Source organism: Poecilia formosa, unplaced genomic scaffold (assembly GCF_000485575.1).
Source record: "Poecilia formosa unplaced genomic scaffold, Poecilia_formosa-5.1.2 Scaffold245, whole genome shotgun sequence".
NCBI lineage: Eukaryota > Metazoa > Chordata > Actinopteri > Cyprinodontiformes > Poeciliidae > Poecilia > Poecilia formosa.
The window spans coordinates 525,414-550,024 of record NW_006800184.1 but is presented as its reverse complement, the minus strand read 5'-3'; the positions used below and the strand labels follow the sequence as shown (position 1 = coordinate 550,024).

The following is a 24,611-nucleotide window of genomic DNA, read 5'->3' as shown; positions in this document are numbered from 1 at the left end:
CGATGTGTGACGTCATCACGTCAGATGGCCGAATGTTTACATCCAGCAGTGGTGCGTTGACTGGATCCCCCACCACCACCACCGTCAACAACAAGAAGAAGAATAGGCCGACGAGAAGGTAAGCAGCTGAGACAGAGAGCGTTGCCCCAGCCGGTACCCCGCTAACTGGGCCCGAACCGCGGCTGCTGGGAGCTCTTCTCCCCGCTGCGGCCAGCTTTGGTCCGCGCGTCGTCTCGGTGTTTTCCTCCTTTTCTCTGGAGGACATAATGCAGCTGCATGGAGGTGTTACTGGCTGTTGTACTGCTGTTCGGGTGAAAATGACGCTAAAGCACTCTCTGGTGCTGGTGTGGTGGTGTTTAAACTGGATGGTTAAGGGTGGCGCTAATGGCCGAAGCGCCAGCAGCAGCTTCGGTGAATTAAAACCTGCGGCGCCTCGTCACAGAAACTCTCCAGGAAAAAAAAAATACATCTACAGAAACGCTAGGGCATAACTGAGCTCTGATGATTGGCTTTCATATAAAGGGTGCACTAAAACAACAAGCAGTGATTTAGAGCGCCATCCTCTGGTCATTTCCCACTGGATCCACCTCCCTTTGATGGGGGACCCCTTGTTTGTTTCTCAACATCCCTTTCAAGTCGACTCATCAAAGACCATCAGCAGCAGTAATATGGAGCTAAGCAGCTGCTTGGTTCGTTTACAGCCTCCTGATGGGGCCCTTCGTTTGGCCTGGACTGATCTCAACTCAGGAGCCCAGCCAGCCTCATGCTGGTGGTGCTGACCTTGTCAGTCGTTACTGTTAATGTGTCTAAGCAATGTTTATGTCTTTATTCTTACCAAAAAAAATTGAATTTACTTGATTTTATAATCATTTTACTGCTTGAAACCCAGGAAGACCTCTTTAACACATGGATCAGTTAGAAAACAGGCCTACAAGATCAACCACAGGACCCCCGATGGCATGCTGTACATGAGTTGCTAGTCCTTGCAACACAGACAACAGCAATAAGTAGGAGTGCACCGATTGCAGTTTCCTGGCCGTTCACTCATCTTTAAAAAGCCAAACCTGCTGATTCCAATTTTTTCTGACACTGATTTTGTTGTTGTTTTTATTTATTTATTTATTTGTCTGAAAACGGCACTAAATGTCAAGACAAAGTTGGCAAGTTGGCAACTGTGGATGATTATTGTTAGCTGCACACATTCAGACATGACATGGTGGGCTGGTCTGTCCATCAGTTCTCTGTCACGGCAGAGCAAAAGGGGACAGTGTCAGATTTTAAGACCTTTGCAGTGGTAGATAAGGCAGGTTACTAAAGTAAGTATCGACCAATCAATTTATTATTGCAACCCCACTAATAACAACCGTGCACACACATTTGGAGTAACCAGTAAACCTAACAAGAACAGTTTTTGGACAGCAGGAGAAAGACAGAGTACCTGGTGAGAACCTGTGGGTGCACAGGGAGAACATAAAGAAGTCCAACCCAGGACCATGTTGTTGCAACGGTGCTAAGTGTGCAACTGTGCAGCCGATAAACACACACGCACGCACACACACACACACACACACACACACACACACATACATTACTTCAAAGTAACATGAAATAGATGGAAGTTTTGTAATTTTGGAATTACAAAACTGTCAAAGTGAGATTTTAATAACCAAATAAAATAAAAATGCAGGATTTCTGTTCTTTTTGCCTTTTTAAAATTGTTTTGTTGCGTTCTGTTTGACACAATTTTCACCTTATTTTTGGTGTTTTCCATGGGGACACAGTGGTTCACAGCACAGTGTTGTTGGCTCACAGCCTCTCCATTTATCCCCTTGGTTTTCTCCCTCTGGTAAAGCACCGAAGAGACGAAACAAACAGTTTATTGAGTGGCTGGCAGAACTCAATAAAAATGCAGTAAAAAGGCCGTTGAAGTTTTCGTCCAGTCCCGTTCTCATGAACTCAGTATTGTGTCTCGTCTGGTCTTGTGAATTTTATTGCTACACTCCTAGTCATAGAGGGAGACCCCAATTCACACAGAGAGGTTGCATCGAGTCTGGCCTGGCAGCACCTTAAAACAACTGAACAAAACACAAAGCAAAAACAGAAACTATAGATTAGGACCATATATGACCTGAGAGAAACTCTGTCTCTGTCTGCTGTCTCAAAGCAAGTTCCAGTAGTCAGTGGTACCAGAATCCTCTTTTTGTTTCATTAAAGGCTATTCTTCTTGGAGAAACCCAGAGCTTCCTGAAGTCCCATTGGGTTTGTTGTGGTGCTCGTCCTCCAGCCAGGATGGGAGGAGCTGTTAGTGCCGGCGAGGACAACGACGACCTGATCGACAACCTGAAGGAGGCTTACTACATCCGCACAGACCTGGTGGAGCGAGCTTTCAGAGCCATCGACCGGGCCGACTACTACTTGGACGAATACCGGGACAACGCCTACAAGGTGAGGAACGACTCTGCAACCAGAGCCGGCGCCGGTCCGGAGAAACCCCCGTCCTCAGCGTAGCTTTCTGTTCTGGACAGGACCTTGCCTGGCGCCACGGGAACATCCACCTGTCTGCGCCGTGCATCTACTCCGAGGTGATGGAGGCTCTGGAGCTGCATCCCGGCCTCTCCTTCCTCAACCTGGGCAGCGGGACCGGCTACCTCAGCACCATGGTCGGCCTCATTCTGGGTAGGCCAGTACAGAGCTACGTCCTGACTGCTTTTCACAAACGTCTTCAAATAACTCGGATCATGTTGTTTGTTTTTAAGGACCATTTGGGGTGAATCACGGAATAGAGCTGCATGCAGATGTGATTGAGTACGCCTACCAGAAGTTAGACTCCTTCATCAAAACCAGTGACAGTTTCGACAAGTAGGTCCAGGCGGATCTGTGACATTTACTTTTTTTTTTAGTTACAGTCAAATAAAAGAAAATAAAGATGATTTATATTACATTTTTTGGTATGTAGCATGGAGGAATTTTGCCTCAGTAATCTTTATGTAAGCTCTCTTCCTAAAGCATTTCCTCTCAGTGAGGTTGAGGTCTGAGTCTTGATCAGGTCTTTGCAGCATTTTGATTCTTGTCCTTTCTCCGGTATCTAGTTGTAGATGTGCTTGTTCCGTCGATGATCTGGTTTTTTTTTTGTTTTTTGTTTTTTTCAGAAATGAATAGACTTCTACTTCTTTTTGTTTATTTTTTTCTCAGGTTTGAGTTCTGTGAGCCATCCTTTGTGGTGGGTAATTGCCTGGAGATCCCCCCCGAGAGCCGCCATTACGACAGGGTCTACTGTGGCGCCGGGGTGCAGAAGGAACACGAGGAGTACATGAAGAACCTGCTGAAGGTGGGGGGCATCCTGGTGATGCCTCTGGAGGAGAAGGTCAGTCCTCAGCATCATCGTCTCCATGACACTTTCTATTTCTGTCTTCTTCTCTGTTTTTTTTTTTATTATTATTATTATTATCTAGCAAGTTAAAGTTGCACTTTTTTTAACTAGTGACTTGTGACTTGGGAAGTCACATTTTCATTCTTAATCTGTAATATTACAACTCAAAAACAAAATATTCACCTTTTGTCAATTTGTAGCCCCTAATCTCAATGTTTTTCATTAGGAGTTTGTGTAATAAACCAACATGTGACATCACCGGTGAAGCAGAAAGTAAAAAGATTAATATTTTCCTACTTTTTTTTTTTTTTAACAAATAACCCAGTAAGTGGGACATGCGTTGATTCTCAGTCTCCTTTACTCTGATGCCTCTAAATACAATTTAGTTGAACTAGTTGCCTCAGAAGGTATCTAGTAAATAGAGCCCACCTGTTTGTAATTAAGTTATAACTCCAGCTGAACTCCGGGCTAAAAATGTTGACCTTAACTGCAAGCATGAGGGTGAAAACGAATCCGATGAAGAAGAAAAGAGGACGAATGACCTCACTCTGTTGCATTTCCGCAGCTGACCAAGATTGTCCGCACCGGACTGAGCAGCTGGGAGACGAAGAAAATCATCTCTGTGTCTTTTGCTCCTCTGGTTCTGCCTAAACACAGCCCCAAGAGCAAACCCAAGATGGCACCTTTGCGTAAGTCTCACTTCAGGTTTTCAGAGAATGTAGTGCTGTTTGTTAACATTCCCAGAATAATAGCACACACTAACATGACGCACCATCTCAAACTCATCAAATCCTCACACATAAAACTAGGAATCATTTTATCAGCTAAAGGCTATAAATCAGCCTGTAATGCCTCCCACAGTGCATGCCTGTCCGTTGCATTGTTTCAAATGCAATAGATACGGAGATGGAAAAGAAAGGGAGGAAGGGAGAGGAGATGAGAGGAGAGGAGAGAAAGAAGGACAACACCCTAGAAGTCTGCATCTATACCTGCAGAAAGAGAGAAAGGGAAAAGAGAGACGGCCATCGATGCTTCAATCAAAAACAGACTTTAGAACCAACAGGAAAAAGTTCTGGACAGAACCCTTTACAGTTTATTGATTTGTTCACCGCTGTTTTTTTTTTTTTTTTTTTTTTGTTTCCTAACCTTCCAGCCAAGTACGAGGTGCGGACATTACAGGAACTGGCCCGCATCTGCATCCGCCACACCCTGCGGGTGACCACAGACGGAGGGGACGGTCAGGCGCGGGGCCGGGGCTCCTCCTTCAGTGTGGGCCGGGGCCTGGCGGCGGCCGGCCTCCACAAGTACGGCCCGCGCTTTAAGCGCCGTCGCGTCCACCGGCGCCACTGCAACACCCTCATGCTCGCCACCCGCCAGGTGGTGGCCGGTGGCGGGATGGCCCCCGCCTCCCTGGACAACAACAACAACCAAGAGGGCCGAGTGGAGGACGAGGAGGCAGTCGGAGAGCGGCAGGGCAGGCGGCCAGCGAGGGGCAGCAGGAGAGCGGGTAGGGGGAGGCTGGTGGAGGAGGAGGAGACGGTGGAGGAAGAGGAGGAGGCAGAGGAACGGGACGAAGAGGAGGAGGAGGAGGAGAAGGAAACGGGCGAACTGCTGCGACCCCAGCCGGCCGTCAACATCCTGAGAGAGAGGATCCTGGGGCTGCCGCTGCCCGAGCCGCTCAAAATGTACCTGCTGTACTACCGGGAGAAATGAGCCGCAGCCGGCGCCGCTCCGCTTCCAACCGCAGCCTGGAGCTTCTCCAGCAGGCGCCCGAGCCTCCGTTCCAACCTAACAACCCCCTAACAAGACCGGCCCGACGGCCGCCATCCTCTCCATCATCATCCTCGTTTCTCTCCGTTCCGTTCCCTGAGACTGGGAAGATTCCCGTTTCCGTTTCCTGTGCGGCAGGACAGCGCTGCGAGCTTTGAACGGACTCCCGCCGATGAAGACAGTTTACAGATGAGCTCCAAGCAGTTTAATAACCAAGCAGAAGACTTTTCGGGGAGCAGGGACCAAAACAGTTTAGCTTCAACCGGGAACGGAGCGGCCTTACGCCGCAGAGGAGAGGAGGCTCCACGGTGAGGCGCTGGGTTCTACTGACTGGGTCCACGGGTGTGAGAAGAAGAAGCAGAGCCGGTGTCAAGATCCCTCCAGCTGCAGCAGGTGATGGCGGGTTTGGTTGTTTCCACTGATGCATCTCAGTCCAACTCAGCCAGGACGATGGATCCAGTTTATTTCAACCCAGCAGATTTCTCGTTGATTCAGCAGGGGATAATATCAATGCTTTTCACAGTGAATATATTTTTAATTATATGAAATTTACACCTGATCTCTGTGACAACCCAGGGAGCCCACATGCCCCCCCCACCTCACCCCCCGCCAAAAAAAAAATAATTTACTCAGCAAACAAACAAAAGTGATGAGTTATGAAGTGTAATGAATTATTAGGCAAACTCACTAAAATGAGTTAAATAGTCATTCAAAAGTCTAAATGTTCTGCAGCAGACTTTAAGTGAGCTTCCGTCTGCTTTTTCTTCACCAGTGGAGTCTTGTGCAGTGTGTGTGTATGTATTTGCTGTTTTTTTGTTTTTTTTAAATGGTTCAACATTCATTCTCTGCCATTTCACTTTATATTACACATAACTTAATTTGTGTTGATTACTGAACACATGGACAGTAATGTCAGTAGGCCCATTAGAAATATTAGGCCCATTAGAAATATATCTTCTGAGAAAAACATGAAACTTTGACACCTTTGGTTTCTCCCCGTCTGTCATGGAAATTCTCGGGACAAGCCCGGTTGAAATAAAACCCAAAATGCCCTTTAAATTTTCTGCTTTCTGAGACCAACTGTTTGTTAGGACTTCAAAACTTTTTGTGCAGAGACGTAGACTTGATAGAAGCTTGAATTTTCCGGGGTTTTTTTCTATGCATATGTTTTATTCTTTGGGTCCAATCTGGAGCTAGAATCCTTACGTTTGTATCCAAAGAGTCGTCTCAAGTCCATCTGGATCCCTTTGGAGTCTCTTAACCAAAATAGAAGGACCATAAAAATGCATACTAATGTTCCTTTTTACGTCAATGAACCAGCATGATAAAAAAAATACACAAATAATCTTCAACATGCAAGTTTTCTCCCATTGTGTACTCATAATTTTTTATGCAATAAATTGAATTGATTTTATTTTTTCTTTATTTTACAAGACTTGAAGTGATGTGGACATTTTAAAAAGTGTCTTGTGTTGTTAATCCCACAAAGATACTTCAATAAAAAAGTATCTCCTGTCACTTTTTTGGACTCTAGATTCTAGTCTTATGGGGCATTACTCCTTTGTCCCCCTTTTTTTTGTCTTTTTGTTGCTTTTTCCTCCAGTCTCTAACCTTTGACCTGTGCCAAATGGACGCCGCACAGGCAAATCTCCAGATAAAACAGAAAACAAGGAACACGTCAATCAGAAAGAGGATGAAAATGGCAAAAAGTAAAATTAAGAACTGCTCAGCAGCTCTGATTTTCTTCTGGTTGTGAAAAAGAAACTGTGACGTAAACAGAAAATTGACTGTGTTTAATATAACAAGACTTTCAGTAAATAGGTAAATTATAGCTGTGATGGTAAGAATCAGTCTGAATTTTAGACAAAAAATAAAAAAAAACCCTGAAATGATTACATCCCCTCTCTGGCTTACTTCTCAGCCTGCTGGATCTACCTTCCAGTACTGTATGTAGGTCATTTGTTTGTCATACACTTTGGCTTTTGTACATTTGTGCTCCTCTGCTGAATGTATATGAATATTATGTTCCACTTTTTAAGAAAAATAATTTCAGACCAGGGTGACTTTAATTTGGAAGTGTTGGTAATAAAGTGGATTCTAAAGATGTAACAACTTCTTATTTCATTGAATTAAGTGTCATTAGGCCGGTGAACAGATTTTAAAGGGTTAATAAAAAAGAGTAAAAATATATTTTATGTATAGACTAAGGCTTCCTTGTATTATGTATAATCTTAACTAAAACCCCAAATTATTTTTTTGCAGGTAAATTGTATAAATATGTTCTTTAGGGTTCTATATTTATGTCAAATGTGCAAATTTGGACTAATTTGTTTAATTCTGCAATATCCGGTATAAAACTGTCTTTGGGTTGAAGAAGCCCATTTACATTAGAAACTTTATCACTAAATGATACTTTTTTTTGAAAAATTTGAGTCGAGTTACAATATGGCATTCGACATTTAATTTCCCTTTAGGATCAAAAAAGTATTTTTGACTTTGAACACATTTTATAGATTAAATACACACAGATTAATGTTTGAAAGCCTTTATTTCAGTTAATTATGATTTTCCACTTATAGCTAAAGAAAACATACTTTAAATTAGAATCAGACCACCAAAAAAAAAAAAGAAATATGGGCCTAATGAAAAGTATGTTTGATACCTGCTGAAAGGTTATTTTCAAAAGTTACTAGACAAACGAGACTCATCGTAACATGAGAACCAGTCTTATCCACTGATATTATCAATCTCCACGAACGTCTTAAATCAGTCACTGTCCCCATTAGCTGTGCCGTGAGGGGGGCTGATAGACACACCCACACACCAGGTAAAAAAATAAAATAATAAAAAAAGATCTGTATTGCTCAAAATTTTAATTGTCAGGTCAGACTTTTTAAAGATGGATGATTAGCCACCACTAACAGAAACTTCTGCTGAAAAACAACAAAGTAGCATCTTCCTAGACTTCTTTTAAATAAAGACACACCCGCATGTATTTCCCTAAAATTTCTTTAATAATGTAAAGATACTGAACAACAAAAAAAAAGACATTTGGCTTGAAAATAACAACAGCGCATAAAAGTTGGTCACACAAGTGTAAAGTTTCTGATCCAGTGCTGCGGCTTGTTCAGTTAAACAAATCACTGAACAATAAATAAAGACAATAACACTGGGCTTGCCAGATTCCTGTGATTGATAAATAATAGCAAAGCTAAATGTGTTACTCAAGCATGCTAAGGTCATGCAACACGTCTACGGAGCTGCAGTGTTAGTTACATCAATCGGTTTCGATCTGAAAGGATATGCATTTGGTAAATTGACTCAACAGCTGTAAGCAGTAAATTCTGGGTTGTGACACGAATCCAGCATTTTTCTGCACTTACACACTTTAATCTCAACCGTGTGGGAAAACGATCTGATCAAGCACACACACACACACACACACACACACACACACAAAAACAGCCACAGTGAATAGAAAATACACATACTGCATGTAAGACACTAAAAATAAATCTTTTAACCTTAAATTACAGAGCTCAAAAAAATAAAAGTATTTCACAGAAAAAAAGCATATAAAAATTAAATCTACATCTGCATATAAAAAAAGGAAAGATTTCAATAAGTTATAAGTACTTTTTCTTTTAATATGGTAACCTATTTTTTTTTCTTCTTTATATGTTCAAAAGTGACTAAAGATTGCCTAGCAACAAGTCTATAATGTTCAATATCTAAATGAATAGCAGGCATGGGTCAAACAGCAAGAAAGGTTCCAGCTACTGGGAGAAACCATCGGGAGGAAAACGTCGATGTGAGGGGATGCGGTTTGCAAGTTGACCCAGGCTTGTTTAAACATCACAGTGGGTTGGAGACCCTTCCACAGTAGCAGCAAGTAAACAGCGCACGCATCACAGTAACAAAGTAGCAGAGAGGCAGAAAGATCGAGCATCCTGCAAGTTCAAGTGTTTCGACCGATTTCTGTGGCAAGTCTACATTTAGTCCGGCTGTGGTGGGAAGCTGCTGGGATCTCATTCAAAAGACAGACAGATGAGGTATAAAGAACTCACAGAGTGAATACATGGTCATGGAAAGGTTAAAGTTCACCCCCTTTCAAGCTGTTTATATATGGAAGCTCTGAAAATGTGAACCTGTCTCTGTTAGATGAGGGGGGGAGAAGGGTTGCAGCAATCGTCAAACATGGTAGAGGAGGCTGATAAGTACGCCATGAACTCCTCAGTACACCAACCCCGACTCCAACAGGATGTTCTAATGCTCAGACACAAACCCCTTCTTAGTTTACTTTGTTCCTTTCACTTCATACATGCCAGTCTATCTAGGGCAGTGCCCAAAGTCGGTCATGAGCATCAAAGTCCAGACCTTAATGCGATTTACCTGAAGGTAGATTCTTTTGAGATCTATTGGTCTATTTACTTCATTTTAAGAGCTTTTAAGAACTAATTTCCTAATCATGTTCTGTTACACAGGACTTTCCATTTGAAAAAGGGTGAACTTTCATTAACCATGACTGTGTTGCTCTTCGTCTACAAAGCAACCCAAAGAGAAGGCTGGATTCTAAACACCTCCATCCAAGCAGTGCTTCCCCTCCCCACTGCCCATCCCCATGATGTAGTAAATGAATGAGTAAATGAAGGAGACAACATGCCTGCAGGATTTAAATGAGGACGTTGAGGATTGCAGGTTTAAGGCACCTTGGAACCCTGATGTGTCTTAAGTGGTGGGTTAGCCACCCGCTGGGATGCTTCTATCCTTTCCTGCCTCCTTCTGCCAGGCCGCAGGAAGAACAGCATTTATTGATTACAGCAACGGTCGTGTCTTCTACTCTCTCACCGTCAGATACAATCAAACAAATAAAAATCACACGCATGAAGTTTACCACGATGTGACAAGTTAATGTAAAGAGAGAAATAGGCAGACACGGACTAAACCCTGCAGGCAATCGTCATATTAAGAACTTAGTGATGTTTAAGACAAAGAGTCAGAGGTGGCAGAGGCAGTCTCAGTGGAACGTGATTTGGGGCTTCATGCATGGCAGCTGTTAGCAGTGATGTGGCGACAGCTGAAACTAAAGCAGCGGTGGTCTTAAAGGTTCCTTTGGCTCCTGACCAAACAAACCCAATCCTCTAAGAGTCTTAAAGTGGGGAGGTGCACAAAGAGGTTGGTGACGGCAATGGAAGAAGGCGTCACTTGGGCACCAGGCCACGGGATTGTGGGTAGAGAGGAGATGCTGGACTGCAAGGGCTGAACGGAGAGGTCAGTGTGCTCGACTTCTTGCTTGTTCTGGGTCGACTGAAAGACAGGAAGCAGTGGAAGACGACTGCTACACAACAAATAACTCTCCTTCCAAACAGCTGAATGTGGCAGAGGGATTTCTTACCCAGACTTTGGTTTCTTAAGGCTGCTGCTGGCACTGGCAGGCGGTGTTGGTCCCAAGCTGCTGTGGAAGCCTGAGGCGTCTACTTGGATCTCATCCTCATCTCTTAGAGCGTCCTCCAGGGCTGCTGCCACCTTTGGAGCGATGACTGGCTCTTGGTACTCCTTAGTGGTCCGAGAAGGCAGGTCCATGTCCAGCAACAGGATGTTTTCAGCCTGACAGAACCCACAACACACACACACACACACACACACACACGTTGTTCTATCTTCACAAAGAGTTTACACCGACTTCCATTCGTTTCCCTAACCCTGAGCCCAAATCTAACCATTACTAGTCTATTCCTAACCCTAACCAAAACCATACCTTTAACCATAACTAGTAGAGTGCAGTAGACCTGAAAAAAGTGAGGACCTTGTTGGTGAAATGATGAAAGTGGTCCTTTATGTGCAGCATATACAAGTACACACACACACACATTTGCATTGGTACCCATAAAAGGACTTTGTATTGACTTCCATTCATTTTAGTAACTGCATTCATGTCTAACCCTGACATTTTTCAATCCATTCCAGTTTGATCCCAGTTACCAAACAATGCAGTCAAGTTTACTTAGAGTGGAGTCAGACTCGTAACAAAATGTAATAACTTTAGACTCAACATGATGAAACCATAAAAGACCTGACCTGGACTTTCACACCAACGACTCCACTTCTGATTGAAAAGACAATCATTATTGTTCTCCACTCTGATGTTTGTTCTGAAACAAAGAGAAAAGCAGCTCACTTTGTATCTCATGTCAGGCTTCATCCTCATGGCGATGTGGGCATGGTGACTGAGGGGCCTCCTGTAGCCCACAGCAGACGGGGGCCGGGACATCATCTGATGGTCGCTGGAGCAGGAAGACGGAGAACACAACAGGTCACACTGCAGCACAGCTCCACTTTTACGTGGTCAGTTAAAACCAGATGCAGACAATGCATAACAGGAGACAAACTTTCTTTCTAAATGGATGCGTCTTAAGGCAGCACACAGAATACATAACTAACTTGAGAAATTAGCTAAGATATCAGCATGAGAATTATGGAGCTCTACAAGTCTGGTTCATCCTTGGGAACCATCCCCAGATACATGAAGGTCAAAGGTCATCTGTTCAAACTAATTTAAAAGCTCACATTTGCACCGGAAAAGCAGCTCATTGCTTTAGACGTGCAAATAAGAAATGTATAAATTAAAGGTGTTTTTAGTCAAGTTGAGATTTCCCTAAGTGTATGAAGGATTGAACCAAACTTCAGAATGTTTTTGAGCTTACTCCTCAATGCGAGTGATGGCCTTCATCTTCCAGCACTCTTCCTCATCGTCAAAGAAAGCCCTGTTGAGGATTTTGTTCTTCTCCTCCAAAGGAATGAAGTTTTCAATGATCAGATGTCTGAAAGACAAACATTCAGACTTCTTGTAGAAAAAAAGTTGAGGTTGAACTATATGTAAAAAAACAAACAAAAAAAAAAAACATCCACATTTTAATTTTTAGAAATAATTATTGTTGTGTATTATGAAATCATTCATGGCAAAAATAAAGCTCCCTTATAAAGCATCTTAAAAACCTAAAATGAAGCTGTAGACGTGAACTGAGGGTGGAAATGTGTTCCGTACTTGAGTTTGAGTTCTCTGGTGAGCTCGTTCTGGGTCTGTTCGTGTTCCTGCCGCTCCTTGATGTGCTCCTCCTGGATGTCCTGAATTTCTGCCTTCACCGCCTGCAGCTTGGAAAACAGCTGCAGGACACAAGATCGAGGAAAAAAGGTTAGTTTGACCGAAAAGCACAAAAAGATCTCAGTACTGAATTTAACAGCCAGTAGCATATTCTGCACATGAATCATTACTTGGAAGAAACAAGTCAGTAAATCTGCAATCCTGATTTATCATAAAACAGATTTTTTTTAAGTTATGCTGATTTATTTTAACACTACATAGCAAGTTTGGTCTGTCCAAGAATTAAAATAAATAAATAAATAAATTTAAAAAAATCAGCCATCACCTTTTTCAGCTTCTTGGTCTTGATGTCGACCTCCTGCTGCAGGGAGCTGTAGGTCTCCTTCAGCTCCAGAGTCTCTTCATCACGACTCTCCATCTGCTGCTGCATCTCTCTCTCTCTCCGTTTCTGGAAGCAAACATTGAAAGATACGGCTTCCTGACATGGCCTCAGAAGACAATCCGGTGTGGTCAAGCATCAGGCAGATCTACCACAACATGCATCAAGTCCAGAGGACTCTAAAGCACTTCATACTCTGTCTCTAAGTTGCTCTGTTTTAATCGTTATTTTCTTGTTTTTATCATAAAGAACTTGGGTACTGTTCCTGAGACAGATGCTCCAATTTGAATTTTACTAACCAGCTCCTACAGATGAATAGCAAACTGTGTGAGCATGTTTTTATTTTGTTTCTCTCTAACTCTTCCTCATTATGGTTTTCAAATGTTTTAGGTCAGAAAAGCAACCACCATAAATCATGGAATAATTCAAAACATGTAGAAACACGGTTGGTCTGAAATGTGCCAGTGTTCCTCCATCATTCCTGTAAAAACTCCCGTTTAGTTAGCAGACTTTGTTTGGACTCTGAGTTCACCTGTTCAGCGATCTCCTGCCTCCTCAGCTCCAGCATCCTCTGCTGCTCATTGGTGTGATCAACAATATTTTTTCCACCTACAAGAAGCTTGCTCTCCATCGCCTGAGTGATACACAAAGTTTAAAAGAATCAAAATCAAATTGGAAAATACAACGTGCCGGTGAGAACAAAACCTCTAGATAGAAGTTTTTTTTTTCTTTTTTGCTTACCTTAACTTTTGCTGCAAGCATTTCACCGACTTCTCTTTCTTTCTTCAAGTCTTCCATTTTCCTCTCCTTTTCCTTGAGCAGCCGATCCTTCTCCTCGGCCACCAGACTGTGGTCCTCCAGGACAGCCTTCTTCTCCCGCTCCAGCTTTTCCTGCTGCTCTCTCCAGTAGTCGCCGCTTCCTTCTTCTTCGTCGTCCTCCGTCTCTCCATCCTCCAGGTCTTCTCCGTCGCTTCCTTCCCCTCCCCTCCTCTTCTGCCTCCTTTTTTTCTTCTTCCCCACACGTTTCTCCAGCTGCTCCTTCAGCCGGGCGATCTCCTCCTGGAACTCCCTGAGCAGGGCGTCCTTGGGGTCCTCGTTGATGTGCGGCTTATTCTTGATGTTCTTGGCCCGGTTGGCGTAGCGCAGCGTGGTCAGGGTCTCTTCGACGTTGTAGGACGCCGGGCCGATGTTGGCGACCATCACAGTGCGGGCATTTCCCCCCAGGGAGTCCTGCAGCAGGCGAGTGAGTTTGGAATCTCGGTAGGGGATGTGGCTGCTCCTGCCATCCACCAGAGCCGATATGACGTTTCCCAGGGCGGAAAGCGACAGGTTTATCTTGGTGGCTTCTTTCAGTCTCTCGCCTTGAGCACCGGTCTTTGTCTGCCTTTCGCTTCCAGCCAAATCCACCAGGTTCAGCTTGCCCACTCTGATGTGGTTCTCTCCATCCACGCCCAACTCGCTGCACTCCACCGTGATGACAAAGATCGCATGAGAGCGCGAGCTGTGCTCGTTCATGTTCGTGGCACCAACCGAACGGTTCTGGTTGCCCACATTCATCACGTGTTCGATCTCCCGCGCGCTCTTGGTGACAAACGACGAAAGGTCCTTCACGTACACGCCCGTGTCGGGCCGCTCCCGGAGCTCCAGGCGGTGGGATTGGTCTTTGGAGAGCAGGTCCCGGATCTCCTCTTGGTAAATTTCCAGATATGACGCTCTCACGAGGTACTGCTGGTTCTGGGAGCGTGAAATGTGCGTGAAGATGTGCTCAAAGGAGTTGGGGATCACCCCTCTCCTCTCTGGATCATTTCTCACTCCCTCCATTGTGTATGTCTTTCCCGTCCCCGTTTGGCCGTAAGCAAAAATGGTCCCATTGAAGCCAAGGAGAACAGAATCGACAAGAGGCCGGAAGGTTTCGTCATACAGATCTATTTGTTTCGAGTTACAGTCATAAACTGAATCAAAAGTAAAGACTTTGGGGTGTTCGCTGGCTTCCCGTGGGTTCCTGACCATAATCTGACCCAGTTTGACATTAACGGAAACCATTTGTTCAAACTTAGACGCCTTCTCTTTGTCATTCATAGGGCGACAGCGGACCACCACCTTGACGGTCTCGGAGCTCTTGGTCTTGGACATGTTGGGAAGCAGTGGTCGGTCCTCACCTCTTGGCACGTCGTGTCCTCCTCGCAGCTTCAGAAAGGCTTCACCGAAAAAGACGGCGGCATCTAGAGAATCTGGGGCAGACACAGGGAGTCATTTGTCTCAGCAACACTCACCGTTTTCGTAAAGATTTCTTAGAACTTTGGTTGTTTTCTCCTCATTTTCAGAATAGTACAGTGCCTGACCATTTTGAGAGGAAGCGTGTGCTATTTTTGTTAATATTTAAGAAGTCAACTTGTGTAAGCCTCTTTCCTGGCCTTAAACAAAGGGCTACAAAAGTCATTTTGTACGCTGCAGCTATCCTGAATTAGAGCTCCTAGCCACACATAGAGAAGATACAGAACATCATCATTTTAGAATCTGGTGCATTAGTAAATGTCCATGACACCCACAAAAAAGCTCCAAGGCCCAAACCACCATGACCAAAAAAAATAACAAAGGCTGACCTCACTTTTGGCAAAAAAAAAAAAAAAAAAAATCCATCTTAATGATCCCCAAGATAAAATATTCTGTCGACTAACAAGTCCTGGCTAGAACTTCTTTTAAAAGCCATAATATTTGGTGCACCAATAAACCGGCCCCAATTTCCTTAATTTTGTGAGATTGGTGTTTGACTGACGGTTATATGTGAAGCCAATTTTTTCCACTGATCTAATCTGACTATGCAAAGGTCTAAAATCAACAACTTTGACTGACAGACCCAACCACTAGGTCATGTCTGCACATTCGTGGTTAACAATAGTCGCCCCACCGTACGCCAATTCAGCAACATCTTGGCCAAAATTGGAATCGGCAGGTGAGGCGTTTTAAAGATTGGTGATCAATGACCCAATCGGTGCGCCGCTGCTCGGTGTAAAACTAACTCAGCACTTCATAAAAAAAGATCACGCCTACAATTAAACATTAGTGGTAGTAGTTGGGGAGCCTGGGGCTGCTTTGCTGGTTCAGGACCATAATTTATGGGACCAGAAATTCTGCTCTCTACCAGTAACAGCTGAAGCAGAATGTACATCCACAGTAAGATAAAGCACACTAGAGTTACATTAGGACACTGATGAATGATCAATATCCTGATCACAGATGAAGAAAATGATCCATTTCCTGATCCAATGTCTTGATTCAACCATGTGGCTGAATCAAGACAACTGTGCAAGAAGGAGAGGCCCAAAATTTATGGCCGGTTAATTCCTTTGTATTCTGCTGGGTTATACCTATACCTATATACCTATATACCTATACCTATATCAAGGATCATGCTGCATGTCATTCTGTTTTACATGTGATAGTACTTGGGAAAACAAAACAAAATGGAATCGAAGGTTTGGACCTGAATGAAAAATGGAAATCAATATCGGCCAGGAAAGGCCTGATCAGTGCCTCTATGATAAATTGTCTGACAGGCTGCTTGTAACAATGTAGATAAGTGTTGTATCTACATTGTATTGTATAACTGTATTGTGTGAACACAACTGGGTTCATCCCTCGAGTTTCACATCCTATGTATGCCTGAATGATTCATAGGTCAAAACTGAGTTACTTAATAACGAAAGAAACATTCCTCTGAAAATGTCAGCAATGAGACTGATATGAAAGACATTCAAAAAGCCAGTGAATAAACTGATAAAGACAAATAAAATATTTTGGCATTTTTTCAATAAACATGTTAAGAATGGTTAACAAGGCTACATCTAAGAAGACTTTTACAAACTGATTAGTAAACCCACAGCATCCACTAGAATAACAGGGTTTGAACTAAGCTATTCATACATTTATTACCTCAGTAGTAAGTAGTACTAGCGGTTAATGTCGTCCGAAGCCACAACCTTAAATTATCTAACTGAATTAAGTGAACTAACCGAAGCAGCAATGAATGACAGCCACCGGGAGCAGTTTGTTAGTCAGCCTCTTCTCACAAAACAGTTATTACACGTAAAATTAACGCCAAAAACAAGCGGTCGGTGTAGCAGCTCAGCTAACGCTAGCTTAGGTGAGATACAACCCGGGGAGAGGGAGCACAACACCGGCCTAGCAACGCCAAACACACTGAGGGTAACCTCGGCTACCAGGATGATAGCATTGCCTGGCTAACACTCTGAAAGACGGACAGCTGGGATTAAAAACGAACATGAAACCCACGGACTGTCGGGTTAAGAATTTACCGGTGAGTAGTGTTGTTCAGTCCAGAAGTGCCATTGCAATCAAGTGAGACCTGCCAGAGACAATTCCCTCTGAAGCCTGGATAAATCAACCGCAAACGGCTGCGCATCTCTTCGGGTGTTTACGGTAAGTCGAGCTGCAAGCGTCTTTGCTACAAAAGGGGCGTCAACATCCGGTGCTTTTTTTTTTTTGATCCACACCTGGATAATCAGGTAAGGTCAAACAAACAGTTTGACCATTTCTATCTGAAGAAACTATGGCTCCTACAGCGGCAATTATGTAAAAATAATTGTCCATAAAAGAGAAATTCGAAAACTTTGAGTCAAATACTCAAAGTTTGTGAGTATTTGACTGACCAGCTGAAAATCATCTTATTCTGGTCACAGATCTGGTTTTTTGATGCATCTCTATACCATTGTTCTCAGATTTTCTGTTTTGTGATACAGCCCAAAAGGTTTTTGCCTTTTCTTTTATGTATATTTAATCATCATCTTCTGATTCTCCATCACACATTTTAAATTACTTGCTAACAGAAACCAACCTTTTTATAGATTTGCACGCATGGAGAATATGCTTTTCATGTTTTAAAAGCCATCAGCAATTTTCACCTTTAATTTAAGCCATATTTTATAGAAATTAAACAAGAAATTGGGGCGCTATAACAATTTCTGATGGATTCCTTTTTAACCTGCATCTTAATGGAGTATATCAGTGTTTGTCAACCTGTTGGTGTTAACCCACATCCTACTGATGGTGTCACTCTACATGCTAGCTATAGCCCTCATGCTAACATTAGGCTTACCTAAAATAAACATTTTAGCTCATCTTTCTTCTATGTTTATCATAATGAATGGAGAAAGTGAATGCAAGTCAACCTGCTGGTAATGCCTCACATGCTCCTGACAGCATTAAAGCTAACCATAGCATTTTGGCTAATTTTACCTTATACACTGTTTGCTTACTGAATGGAGTTAGTCCATATTACTCAATATAATAATTATACTCCACATGTTCTTGACTGCTTTTTATTTCACTTTAGCATTGTTTCTGATTTTCAGTATCAGAACAAAGCTGGGTTCCAACTGCAATTTGCCAACTGCAGTTGGCAAGTTAATTGCTTCAGAAATTGTCTAATTATTACTACTACTGATTTTCAAAATTACATTTATGCAGTTGGCTTTATAGAGTGAAAAGACTTTTCCTTCATGATGATATATTTTGATGTTCTAAGCTTACTGTGGACAGAACAGATCTGTATTTATCAATAACTGGCATGGCTTAAATTTTGCATTTGTCTGGTCGTTTGTTGCTGGTTTTTATAGGTCAGAAGATAATCAACCTCGTAGATGGCCTCTAAAATGAAGGCGTTGACCTCCAGAAAGACCGTGAGCACTTGTCACCATGAGGCCACACTCAACCAGCTGTCTGGTCTAGTCACAACCATGGATAAGATGAGAAAATTGGTCAGGATTAACGCATGCATCTGGTGCTGGGATGAAGTCAACTTTGCACATGTTTATTTGTCTTCTTCCTGTAGGGTGCGCTGTGTGATGTTACTCTGGTGGTTCAAGGGAGGCGCTTTCCTGTTCACCGACTAGTTTTGGCGGCTGGTAGTGAATACTTTCGCCTTATGTTCATGGGTAAGTGCAGGACATGCGGACTATAGGATGTTTGCAACCTTATGCTTCAAAGCTACACAAGATTGCCCAAAGTTTTCACTTGTTTACCTCCACACACATGAACTTGACTAGCTTCCTGTCTAGAGCTGAAACTAACAATTAATTTTATTAGATTTTTTTTTCAGCTCTAGTGGCTTTTATTCATAGATACATCTGTGAGAGGTGGAAGACATGAGGCAGAAATGAACAGGTTCGAACTCGAAGGATTGAAGCCACCGTCCATAAGTTGCGCACTTTACCCCTACATCACCGCCACGCTTATCCTATTCTGATGAATTGAATCAAAAATTGAAGCCAAAGTGAAACAAGAATCTAAAGGTGGCGCAGAAAAATGCCATACAACATAACAATGGATTAAACGGTTGTAATGGCTGAAAAAAGGGCACAGATATGGGAAGTGTGGGAGTTTCTACTTTATCAAATTGAGAAGAATAATAGAAAGCTGGCCACTCTGAGGTGTTTAAAAAAAACAAAACAGAGAGAGAGCTTCCCGTCCGGATGGGGGCATGGCTGACTCTTAGAATATCTCTTATTGTATTCCTCATTAATATTATAATACTATCACTTGAAGTATTTCTCACTACTGTATAATACTCGGTAGTGAGGAAGTTTCAGACTTATTGCATCTACTTATGGTATCCTTTTATGTTGTGCCATGCTGGAATTCACAGACTGGAAATGATCGAAGTAATTGATTTGAGGAGTGACCCTCCATGTTGCATATCTGTTTTTCTGTCGCGTATACTTGTCTGCCATCATTCCAGGGAACATGATGGAGTCTGAGTCTCCTGAGGTGAGTCTACAGGAAGTGGACCCTGAAATTGTTGAGCTGCTCATCAACTACATTTACACAGCAAAGTAAATACAAACCAGGCAGACATATAGTTGCGTCACACTTTAAATTCTATGAATGAGTTTAAGTTTCTCTCTCGATTTTAGAATCGAGCTAAACAACAGAAACGTCCAGTCGCTACTGCACACAGCCAGTCAGTATATGATTGAGCCTGTGAAAGTGATGTGCGAGAAGTTCCTGCAAGAAAGGATTGACATTACAAACTGCTTCGGTAAGAACAAGACACACGAATACAGGCCTGCTGCTGTGAGTGGGCTCACTCAGAGGTGTGTTCCTGCAGGCATGTGGGCCTTGGCAGACTCTTTCAATTGCAAGGGACTCAAGGCGAAAGCTGAAGTGGTTCTCCTCAGGCACTTCAGAGAATCAAGCATGTTGACGGACTTCCTGCAACTTCATGTCACCTGCCTCACAAGCATACTTGGGAATGACAGACTTCGCGTCTCTGAGGAGCAGGTACATCCTTTAAGTATGATTAAAGGGGCAGTATTATGTAAAGTTGAATATTTTGAGTTTTACATCTCATGTTATTCTCATCAAAAACAAACCTGTAGTGTTTTTTTAATGCATATTTGAATTTTTTTTTTTTTAATCTCTGGCAACCATTTAGCCTCCTTGATGCTGCTGTTTTCAACCTTCCACCAGAGGCTCTCCCACACAAACCCTTCAGTCAGCTCCTACAAACTATCATCATCAGCAGCAATTGGAAAACACCTGGTAGAACTGAGCTACGTCTCAGTGAAACACTGGTAGAAACGTTGATAAAGGGTTAACGGAGGAGAGATGTGATGAGTGTCAGAAAAAGCTAAAGTTTCTTAAAGAGACAGTGGCCCATTTTCAAGGCATCGCATGTTTGACATATAACGTATTTTCATAACAGCTGTAGGAAATGTAGTTACTTGATTTTTACTGTAAAACAGCACTATGTGGCTGGAAAATACACAATGGTGCCCCTTTAAGAAAAGAATGAAAATGTCCCCCAAAAGTGGCCAAGGATTATGTAACTTGTTGTTTTTTATAGGCAAAATTATGCAAAGATCAGTACACACTTCTATCAAGCAACTAATCTGAGTAAAGAATGTAAGATCTGACTTGCTGTTTGCATTTTTTCATATGCATACTGCAGATAAGAATCCTTGAATAGTCGGTGGGTCATCGTGAGATCAGGAAAGCAGACTTATGTAATTGAGCAATGGATGACAATGTTACCCCTCAGAATGAAGTTAAAAGGATATACATATATATATCCAGAGACATGCACCGGATATCTCTGGTATAGCTAAAAACACCAGATGCCAACTAAAAACTGCTGTAGTGAGAGATCCTTCCGTTTTGATCGTGTGATTTTCAGATCTATGAGGTGGCCTTGCGCTGGTTGAACCACGACCTGCCCAACAGACAACAGCACTTGGTGGAGGTGTTGAGCTGCGTTCACTTTCCTCTGCTCTCCAAAGACTTCCTGTCCCAAACTGTGCAGCCTGAGCCCTTGATTGCAGACAGTCCACAGTGCCTCAGCATGGTCACTGGTAAGTAGAGGGGCTATGTGTGTGTAAGCGGTTCGATGACGTTGCTGTGACTTTCAGCTGTGTGTTGGAATTCCTGAAGTTATCAAGGTCACCCTACAAACTAGCAGCAGCAGCAATTGGAAATCCCTGGTAGAATGGAGCTACTTCTCAGTGGCCAGTGATTTTTCTCCAAGATGCCATTTGCTCCCGGAGGGACTCCAGGAACGTGGCGGTGAATTTGAGGGCTCAGCTAAGAAACCCCCCAAAAATTGCTCTGTTTGGACACTTGCAGCCTGACCCCTGCCGCTACTTCAACCCTCAGGTATATTTTGGAAAGTAGCTTTTTTCTATTTGGGTTTTCTGACACCCAAACATTTTGCCTATGACTTTCCAGTCTTTTTTATTTTTTTGCTCATCGGTTGAATTAAAAAAAAAAAAAAATTCCAAAATAGGATTCCAAGTGGACAGCCATCCCCTGCTCCTTAGAGAAACGCTGGAATGCCACAGCCGTGTACTGGAATTACGAGGTCTACATATTGGGAGGCTCCACCTGCCAGGGTCTTGAAAAGCGCGTGGACTGCTACGATTTGCTGCTTGAGACGATGCACTCCAGGATAGACCTGCCCTGGCCCCGAAACAAGCTGGCTGCCTGCGTCTTTCAGGGAAAGATCTATGCATCAGGTGGAATGTTACATGGTCAGTATAGGCCGAAATGGTGATGTACTGCAAAACGGTAGATAAGACTGAAAAACGGGATAAGCCGAGTCATTTTTCATATTTAGGATCATCATCATTAATGATGACTTATCTTTATGACATACCGTCCACATTCTCTCTGCACTCATCTCCAGATCGCTCCACTGTGAGCCTCTTTACGTCCTTCAACATAAACACTAACTCATGGGAAGTTGAAACGAGCTTGTTGAGCCCCCGCTGCTGCCATGGGTCGGTGGAAGTCAACGGACTCATTTATGTTTGTGGAGGAGGACGGATGGACAGCAGCTTCAAGATTATCGACACCTGTGAGGTGTACAACCCCAGCACCAGACAGTGAGTCGCACACCCAACACTGCATAATGGGAACGAGCTAAGCATTTATTTATTTTTCCTGCTTTAAAAGTAAGCACTGATAATTTTAGGATTGGATGTTTAAAATGTCAGCCATATAAAATCGCTGCATCAGCTGGAGTTCTCACAAAGTGGCCTCGAAGCAAGTTGTTCCACTTCAAAAACAGCTGTGGAAACAAAACAAAAGACGTATTTCGCTGCTTTCACTATTGAACTGTTCAGGTGGATGGAGTTGCGCCCTATGACCAAGCCCAGGAAGAACCATGGGCTGGTATGGGTCGGGAGTTGGATCTATGCCATCGGAGGCAAGGGTCATGAAGGTAACTTTGACTCAGCTGTGATGCCATCTGGAGGAGAAACATTGTAATGCTTCGGTTTCTTTTTCCAAAAGGCCTTATGGAATCTGTGGAACGGTACAACATCAGGAATAACTACTGGTTACCTTGTGAACCAATGCCATTGCCTTTAATGGTGAAATGCGTCGCCATTAACGAGATGATCTATGTGCTGGCGGGCAAAGGGAAGGAGAATCTCCGCCACATTCTCAAATACAACACCAGAACTGGCAAGTAGGTCATCTTTTTTATTATAATTTTCAAGTGAGTCATAGTAGTGTGTTTAAAGAGCTTTATGAAACTAAGAAGTTTTGAAGGGCAATCATGCAGAAATGTTTCTAGAGGATGTGTAAGATATATTTAACCTACCTGATATCAGCATCGTTCCTCTGGGATGTGTTCTTGGGGACATCAGCCTCAGCAGAGAGACGCAGGGTTCCTTCTCTCCAGGGTCCTGGGTCTTCCTCTGGGTCTCCTCCTTCACCAGGGAGGCCTCCTAAACGGATTGCCGAGCCATCTCAGCTGGTTCCCCTTATCGTGGAGAAGTGGCAATTCCATCTAGTCCCTCCTGGATGTCTGAGCTTCTCACCTCGTCTCTAAGGGAGAGCCCAGACACCCTGCGGAGAAAACTCATTTTGGCCACTTGTATCCGAGATCTTGTTCTTGCAGTCATTATCCAGCGCTTATGATCATAAATGAGGGAAGGAGTGTAGATCGACTGGTACATCGATAGCTTTAGCTTTCGACTCGGCTCCCTCTTCAACATGGCAGACGGCTGCAGCATCACTGCAGCACAAAGGCTACTAGGTCCAAATACTGCCTGGGAGAACTTTCTTCATTGTGTCTGCATGCTTTTCCCCTGCATGTGTGGATTTTCTCAAGAATACAGGACGTGGTGAGAGGGGTGTGTAATGTAACCGATAAGTCAGCCCAGATTTTCTTGATTTCTGGGTGATCAGTAATCTTCTTTGCACATGTAACCAATCTTTACGTCTTTAAAGGTCTGAAAATCACTGACCCGTTTTGCTCTGCTGAGTTAGATGGCTCGACAGACCGGTCACCAGCTCACATCTGCACACATGATTAGTATTCACCCCTCTAGCACCAGCTTACAGATTTTACTATATTTAGCAACTTTTCAGACAAAAAATATGGGGTCAGCCAAATCAGCATCAGCAAATCAGACTTTTTAGAGATGGTGATTGGCCAGAAAACTACAATTGATGCACTCCTAGTTTTAAATGCCAAACATTGCATATTGGTGTATTAAAAGCTGTTGGAATGGTAACTACCTTAGACTGCAAGGACTGAGGAAACAGTCTGGTAGCCTTTTTAGGGACTTGTTTAGCTTGATTATTGGTTAACTTGTGTTTTCTGGATGTTGAGCACTTCTGGCCATTGGGCTACATAGACATAGATACATACATAGACTGGCATTTTCAGCTCATCTGTTTCCATCTCAGAGGAACAGGTTTTTGGCTTTGACCGCTTTTGTCATAGTTTGTTCACGTCCATCAACACAAACTTTCTAGAAACTGTTCAGTTTTTTTTTTCCTTCGCTAAAGAAAATGAGTCCAGACATCTGAAATGACTGGTTTTTCCTTTCCCCCCTGTAGGTGGAGGACCTGTTACAATGTGAAGGCCGCCCCATACCCAGGCTCTGTTGTCTGTGTGGTTGACTAAGGAATCTGTGTATTTTATATTTGCATCCAATAAATATTTTCACCAAGATGTGTCAGGCCTTGAAATGAATTCATGTTTTCTACAAACTAAAAAGTGAGATTAGAAATTAAAGTAGCCCCTCCCATTGTTTCAAAGATGCTTAAAGTTTAGGATAGGTCAAAGGTTAGTCAGCTTCCCCATATTAAAGACTGATAACTGAGCTATATAATATTGGTAGAATTATTGGTCAGATTTCTAATTCTGAATGAGACTAACTACAGATAAGTTTTTTTTATTTAGCATTTATTTCGAGAGAAAAGTACATTGCAATGGATATTTGCTTTTAAAGTGAGGAAGTCTTGATCATTGATTTGATAAATGGATGTAGCTTCAACATGCCGGTGATCGGCTAGCACGTTGTTAGGACTGTTGGGATAATGCTGGGCTGTTTGACCTTTTTTTTCTCTAAAACCTTTAATATCTTAGCATGGACAAATATTTGACCTTATTTGTTTTGAAGAATAGGGGCCTGGGGCTTTCTTCATGTGGGTTTTAACTGGTTTAGCTTTGGCTTGGT

General features: G+C 43.0%; 3 protein-coding genes across 5 annotated transcripts; 2 read left to right on the top strand and 1 right to left on the bottom strand.

Annotated features, from left to right (window-relative positions):
* On the top strand, nt 1-7,174 carry pcmtd2b (protein-L-isoaspartate (D-aspartate) O-methyltransferase domain containing 2b). The gene is made up of 7 exons (XM_007569744.2): nt 1-118; nt 2,215-2,445; nt 2,526-2,676; nt 2,757-2,859; nt 3,193-3,364; nt 3,936-4,059; nt 4,524-7,174. The coding sequence occupies exons 2-7, from the start codon at nt 2,290-2,292 to the stop codon at nt 5,081-5,083; spliced, it is 1,266 nt and encodes a 421-aa protein (XP_007569806.1). The 5' UTR covers nt 1-118; nt 2,215-2,289; the 3' UTR covers nt 5,084-7,174.
* A 1,626-nt stretch (nt 7,175-8,800) lies between these two features.
* Nucleotides 8,801-17,028, bottom strand: kif3b (kinesin family member 3B). Its single transcript, XM_007569743.2, has 9 exons — nt 16,938-17,028; nt 13,363-14,852; nt 13,154-13,255; nt 12,568-12,690; nt 12,186-12,304; nt 11,845-11,961; nt 11,319-11,424; nt 10,536-10,747; nt 8,801-10,447 (listed from the first exon to the last, which is right to left on the bottom strand). Exons 2-9 carry the CDS (start codon nt 14,752-14,754, stop codon nt 10,342-10,344), a joined length of 2,277 nt encoding a protein of 758 aa, XP_007569805.1. The 5' UTR covers nt 14,755-14,852; nt 16,938-17,028; the 3' UTR covers nt 8,801-10,341.
* Nucleotides 16,974-24,105, top strand: LOC103150218 (kelch-like protein 7). 3 transcript variants are annotated; one of them, XM_016680535.1, is made up of 13 exons: nt 16,974-17,061; nt 18,258-18,398; nt 18,473-18,575; nt 19,379-19,472; nt 19,554-19,678; nt 19,748-19,920; nt 20,816-20,990; nt 21,164-21,291; nt 21,422-21,665; nt 21,821-22,019; nt 22,260-22,357; nt 22,429-22,606; nt 23,989-24,105. In XM_016680535.1, the coding sequence occupies exons 2-13, from the start codon at nt 18,282-18,284 to the stop codon at nt 24,053-24,055; spliced, it is 1,701 nt and encodes a 566-aa protein (XP_016536021.1). In that variant the 5' UTR covers nt 16,974-17,061; nt 18,258-18,281; the 3' UTR covers nt 24,056-24,105. The 3 variants fall into 3 exon arrangements, with proteins under 3 accessions (XP_016536021.1, XP_007569804.1, XP_016536022.1); XM_007569742.2 differs by lacking the exon at nt 16,974-17,061 and adding an exon at nt 17,084-17,147; XM_016680536.1 differs by lacking the exons at nt 16,974-17,061; nt 22,260-22,357; nt 22,429-22,606; nt 23,989-24,105 and adding exons at nt 17,084-17,147; nt 22,109-22,253.
* Nucleotides 24,106-24,611: the final 506 nt, after the last annotated feature.

What these genes read in the sequence shown, in the direction of transcription:
- kif3b (XM_007569743.2), bottom strand. Translation starts at nt 14,754, where the DNA reads ATGTCCAAGACCAAGAGCTCCGAGACCGTCAAGGTGGTGGTCCGCTGT. An exon ending in GGCAGGAGATCGCTGAACAG is followed by an intron (nt 12,691 to 13,153) that starts GTGAACTCAGAG and finishes GTTTGCTTCCAG; the next exon opens with AAACGGAGAGAGAGAGAGAT. An exon ending in AGCCTGACATGAGATACAAA is followed by an intron (nt 10,748 to 11,318) that starts GTGAGCTGCTTT and finishes GGGTTCTGTCAG; the next exon opens with GCTGAAAACATCCTGTTGCT.
- LOC103150218 (XM_016680535.1), top strand. Translation starts at nt 18,282, where the DNA reads ATGGCCTCTAAAATGAAGGCGTTGACCTCCAGAAAGACCGTGAGCACT. An exon ending in CTTTCGCCTTATGTTCATGG is followed by an intron (nt 18,576 to 19,378) that starts GTAAGTGCAGGA and finishes CCATCATTCCAG; the next exon opens with GGAACATGATGGAGTCTGAG. An exon ending in TACAACCCCAGCACCAGACA is followed by an intron (nt 22,020 to 22,259) that starts GTGAGTCGCACA and finishes TGAACTGTTCAG; the next exon opens with GTGGATGGAGTTGCGCCCTA.
- pcmtd2b (XM_007569744.2), top strand. Translation starts at nt 2,290, where the DNA reads ATGGGAGGAGCTGTTAGTGCCGGCGAGGACAACGACGACCTGATCGAC. An exon ending in ACCAGTGACAGTTTCGACAA is followed by an intron (nt 2,860 to 3,192) that starts GTAGGTCCAGGC and finishes TTTTTTTCTCAG; the next exon opens with GTTTGAGTTCTGTGAGCCAT. An exon ending in ACCCAAGATGGCACCTTTGC is followed by an intron (nt 4,060 to 4,523) that starts GTAAGTCTCACT and finishes CTAACCTTCCAG; the next exon opens with CCAAGTACGAGGTGCGGACA.